The 4,776-nt window shown below is 55.2% G+C and overlaps 1 protein-coding gene across 1 annotated transcript; it reads right to left on the bottom strand.

Moving 5' to 3' along the window:
• Positions 1 to 137: 137 nt before the first annotated feature.
• LOC116379336 (zinc finger protein 318) lies at positions 138 to 4,589 on the bottom strand (the record flags this gene model as incomplete). The annotated part of the gene is made up of 7 exons (XM_031841278.1): positions 138 to 721; positions 1,413 to 1,723; positions 1,806 to 1,905; positions 1,999 to 2,087; positions 2,203 to 3,415; positions 3,605 to 4,205; positions 4,322 to 4,589. Coding segments are annotated over 7 exons (2,783 nt in total), but the record flags the coding sequence as incomplete, so codon positions are not given.
• Positions 4,590 to 4,776: the final 187 nt, after the last annotated feature.

The raw sequence follows: 4,776 nt of genomic DNA, 5'->3' as shown, positions 1-4,776 counted from the left end.
TAGCTCGGCAGACGTTCGGCAGACGCTCTTTAGCTCGGCAGACGTTCGGCAGACGCTCTTTAGCTCGGCAGACGCTCTTTAGCTCGGCAGACGTTCGGCAGACGCTCTTTAGCTCGGCAGACGTTCACTAGACGCTCTTTAGCTCGGCAGACGTTCACTAGACGCTCTTTAGCTCGGCAGACGTTCACTAGACGCTCTTTAGTTCGACAGACGTTCACTAGACGCTCTTTAGTTCGGTAGACGTTCTGACTGAACTCTGATCAAAGAGACAAAGATCCTATGAGCAACAGAAGAAGAAGAAATCAGCTGGAAGCTTAGATTTAAACAGGAACCGCTTCCCGTTTCAAGAGTTTCACAGTAAAAGTAGCCTAGAACAAGCTGGAGTTAACTTTATCACAGTAGAAACAGAAGGTTAGTCTAGAGTTAAATTGTTGGAACATCAGCTGGACTTCTATCAATATTTACTGATCAATAATCAAAGTGATTCTAGATAGACGTCGACTACAAAAGGTGGAAGACATTAAAAACAAACCTTTCGGTGCGTTTTGCTGTGCAAGTGTGTGAAATAATCAAACATGGAACCAGAGGTGACGTTACAGTTTTTGCACCAGTGGTTTCCAGCGTCGTAGTATTCAAACGGCTCCGGGGGCGGAGTCGGAGGGGCGTCGGCTGACGGCTCGTCCGGAGACGCTCTCGACGACAGCACCGCCGCCGCTGAGGTCTGCTAAGAAACAAAGATGGAGGAGAGTCAACGCGGCGGGAGACAAGTGGACACGGTCAGGATTCAGTCAAACTACAAACAGTTCTGTCGTTAAATGTGGAATGTTAAAAGTTTCTTACCTTCAGTGCACTCCGGCCTCAGAGACGCTACTCAACGAGAGAGAATCTGACAGTCGCTTTGATATCGATTGGAACTTCTAACTCGCTTCACAGTTTACAGTAAACTTTCTGTCATCATCACTGAAGCTGATGAGAAACAAACCTCTGAGCTATCTGTGTTCAAACAAGATCAAGACGATCTTGATTATTCCGACCCGAGAGACGACGAACACCACTCCTCAAATAACATCCTGTTCTTCCAGGTTTCTTTTTTAAAATCAATCGCAGTTAAACTACCGTCAATAAAACTCAACACTTCCTACAGAGAACACTTCAGAGTAAAAGCCTGTCGGTGGCTTTCATGACAGGCTTTTAATGTGAAGCAAAGTAGAAAGAGTTTCTACTGAGGAATAAAGCTAAACTCAGCAGGTGAGACCTCATAGATCAGGTTACCCGCTTGTTATCTGACAATGAATCAATCACAGCTCAGTAACAGAATATTTAGCAGTTAATCAGCTAAATGGACCACGTCAGGAGCCCTAGCTATGACTCAGAAGTACTTCCTGTTTTACCTCCTCTGTAGGTGTTTGTACCTTTATGGTGGAGCTGCTGGCGGCCGGCGGGCCCTCAGGACTGCTCTGCGCCTCACATTTCTTCTTCTCTGGCGGCGACTCGTCCTCCTCGTCCTCCGGCGGTTTGACGGTCCTGCGGGGCCGGTCGGATGGGATCAGGCCGAGGATGAGCGCTATCTTCTCGATCTCGTTGCGTTTCTTCTCAGCGGCCTCATGCTCTTTCCGCAGGTTGGAGATCTGAGCCATGACCTCCTCCTGCAGGTGGCTGATCTCCTGCAGCAGAGGGTCTTTGTGGCCGCCCTTCTCCCGCCGCTTCTTCCTCAGGAGCTCCCCTGAAAAAACACACCCTCCTCTCCGTCAGCTGTACTGTGTCTCCAGGGGGACAAAGGTGACGAAGGGCACGCGTGAACTCACCTTGTTGCTTCCTGAGCCTCTCCAGCTCCTTCATCAGATACTCTTTCTTCTTCATCCGGACATCTCTCTCCTGCTTCAGCTTCTCTCTCTCCTCCAGAACCTGAACACAGCACACAAACAGGATGTCAGTCGGGGTTCTCCTCTCCAGGGTTTCAACTACCGTTCACTGAACATCATGGAGTGGAGGAGACACCTTTTGTTTCTGGCTCTCGTTGTTCTGCTCTTCAGACACTCTGCTGACTTTTCCCTTCTCACCGACCGGAGCAGAATTCTTCACCGAACCTGACGACAAAACAAACAAACAAGAGTTACATCAACTAATCCGACCACGACTTCCTGTCACCTCTTCTTCTGGTTCTGACCAACAAGCTGAACTTTGCTGTAATACTTGACAGACCTTTGGCCCCCGGCTCTGGGGCCAGTTTGTTGTAGGGGTGTTTGTAGGGTAGAGTGGGGGTGAACTCATCTGGGCCGGTTTGGGGGGGCAGGGCCATGTTGGGGGGCGGGTACATTGGCGGCCACTGCTGGTGCATGTAGGGAAGGTAGTTTCCGTACTGGCTGTAACCCGGCGGGGGGAAGTTGGGGGGCATCATGCCGTGGACCTGTGAGGGGGGGTAGGGAGGTATGGGGACACCGGGGTGAGCAGGCAGGACGTTGGCGTCGGGGGTTTGTGGCACCAGCTCTTTGTGTGGCGGCGGCGCTGCAACGCTTGGCCCGGCGATCGACTCTTTGACGTCTTTGTGAGATTTGGGCGGCGCTGAGCTCTTCCTGCCGCCACCACCACTGCTCCAGCTGCCCCCCCGCCCGCGGCTGCGACTCCGGCTGCTGCTGCTGGAGCTACTGCTGCGGCTCCGCCTCCTGCGGCCCCGGCTGCCGTCCGAACTGCCGGAGGAGTACCGCCTGCTGCGCGTGGGCGTCTTTGGAGGCGGCTTGTTTCCGTGGAGACGCTCTTTGGTCCTGGCGGCCATCTTGCTGATCTCGGTCACGCCCAAGTCCAGACCAATGGTCTTCAGCAAGTCCTGGATCTTCTCGTACTCCTCCAGTGCCTGGCGCTCGCCCTCCTCCAGCGGCTCCATCCCCGGCAGTAAAGCAGAGTTCAGCACCTGGACCGTGATGTTGCGGTCGGGGCTGATGGAGGGCTGGCTCGCGTACCTCACATCCACCTCCCCCGTAGTGGGAGGGGCCTGAAGGTGAGGCGAGGCCCCCGGCGGAAGGCCGTATGTCTGAGCGATGACGTGTTTCTGTTGGGGGTAGTCTCCGTACAGAGCCTCCTCCGTCACGTCTCCGTACAGATCCAGTCCGTGGTGTCGGATTGGCTCGGACGTCAGCGGAGGTTTGGGCTCCTCCGAGTCTCCGTACAGGAACTTCTCCTCGTCGTCGATGTCGTCCGCCTTCTCCTGAGGCTTGGCCCCCGCCGGTCCCCCCAGGAGATTGAGGATCTCTTTGATCTCGGCGTCAAGGCCGGTGCGGTGAGCCATCTGAGGGTCGGACCGCAGCTCTGACAGCATGGAGGCCACCATGTGAGGCTCCATGCCCTTCACAGCCTGCAGCAGCTGGTCAGCCACCCGGGAAATGTTGGAGCCCTCTGGACCTCGGGGGGAGTCGGTGGTCTGGAACACAGAGAGACAGAGCAGAGTGACGCCTTTGGACCACAGACCATCTTCATGACTAGAACTTTTTATTGAATGAGACAATATATTTAGTAGTTTTAACCGGCATCATTATAAACAGATCAGTTTAGGAACACTCCATTCTGCGATGTGTTTTTTAGGGGTTTAGGTTGTTGCTGTGCAGCTTACCCTGAGTGACGGCGAGTCCTCGGAGCCGTTGCGTTTCTTCAGGATGGATTTTGTCGGCAGACTCAGCATCTCCTCCAGCTCCTTCCTGCGTCGAGCCGTCTCCAGCTCTTTGAAGCCTTTTCCTGACTTGTCATCACTGTCGTCTCTGCTGCTCGAGCTCGAGCTGCTGCTACTCGCACTGCGACTCCTCTGTCTGCTCTTACTGCGTCCGTGGCTCCGCCCTCTGGACCGAGATCTAGACCTGCTGCGGGGACGGCTCTTGCTCCTGCCCCGGCTCTTGGCCTGGCTCTGATCCGGACTGCGGCTCTTGGCCCTGCTCTGGGCCCGGCTCCAGTCCGGACTGCGGCTCTTACTCCGGCTCCGACCCCGGCTCTTGGCCCGGCTCCGGACCGGACTGCGGCTCTTGCTCCGGCTCCAGCCCCGGCTCTTGGCCCGGCTCCGGTCCGGACTGCGGCTCTGGCTGCGGGGCCGGCTCTTGCTCCTCACCTGACTCTTGCTCCGTCCCTGATTCTTGGCCCGGCTGCGGTCGGGACTGCGGCTGCGAGGTCGGCTGCGAGGTCGGCTCCGGCTCCGCTCGTACTCGGGTCGAGGAGGGTAGTCTCTGTACAGACACACGAGATTGAGATTGAACAAACGTGTCGTGAAAACTGATAGGTGTTCACATCTCCATCCATCAGTAGTCTCATGAGCCAATAAGAATTCTGTTTCCACCAGTACCTGTCATGATGGCGTGAAGGGGCGGAGCCAGATGGTCCAGTCAGCTCGTTGCCCACGGTGATGACAAGGTTGTGGTCGATGGGACCCGACCCTCGAGGTGATGGAGACCTCTGCGACACACAACGATAAAATATATTTATGTCTCGTGGCTTCCTCAGACAGGAACGCCCGATTACCTGTGACAGTGGCAACCATTTTGAGAAATAGGCAACCAATTTCTCACATAGAAAGATAAAGTGCGAAACATGCACCTCAAAACAGATATATTCTTAGTATTTGTTCCATCAGAGATGTTTACGGTTGCTGTTCTAGTCCGAACCAGAACTAAGCGTGACGTCACGTGACTCGACGGGGCTCGGCGCCACGTCACGTGACTCGACGGGGCTCGGCGCCACGTCACGTGACTCGACGGGGCTCGGCGCCACGTCACGTGACTCGACGGGGCTCGGCGCCAC

Source organism: Anarrhichthys ocellatus, unplaced genomic scaffold (assembly GCF_004355925.1).
Source record: "Anarrhichthys ocellatus isolate YVR2014 unplaced genomic scaffold, GSC_Weel_1.0 scaffold4135, whole genome shotgun sequence".
NCBI classification, from domain to species: Eukaryota; Metazoa; Chordata; class Actinopteri; order Perciformes; family Anarhichadidae; genus Anarrhichthys; species Anarrhichthys ocellatus.
This window is presented reverse-complemented; position numbering and strand designations above follow the sequence as displayed.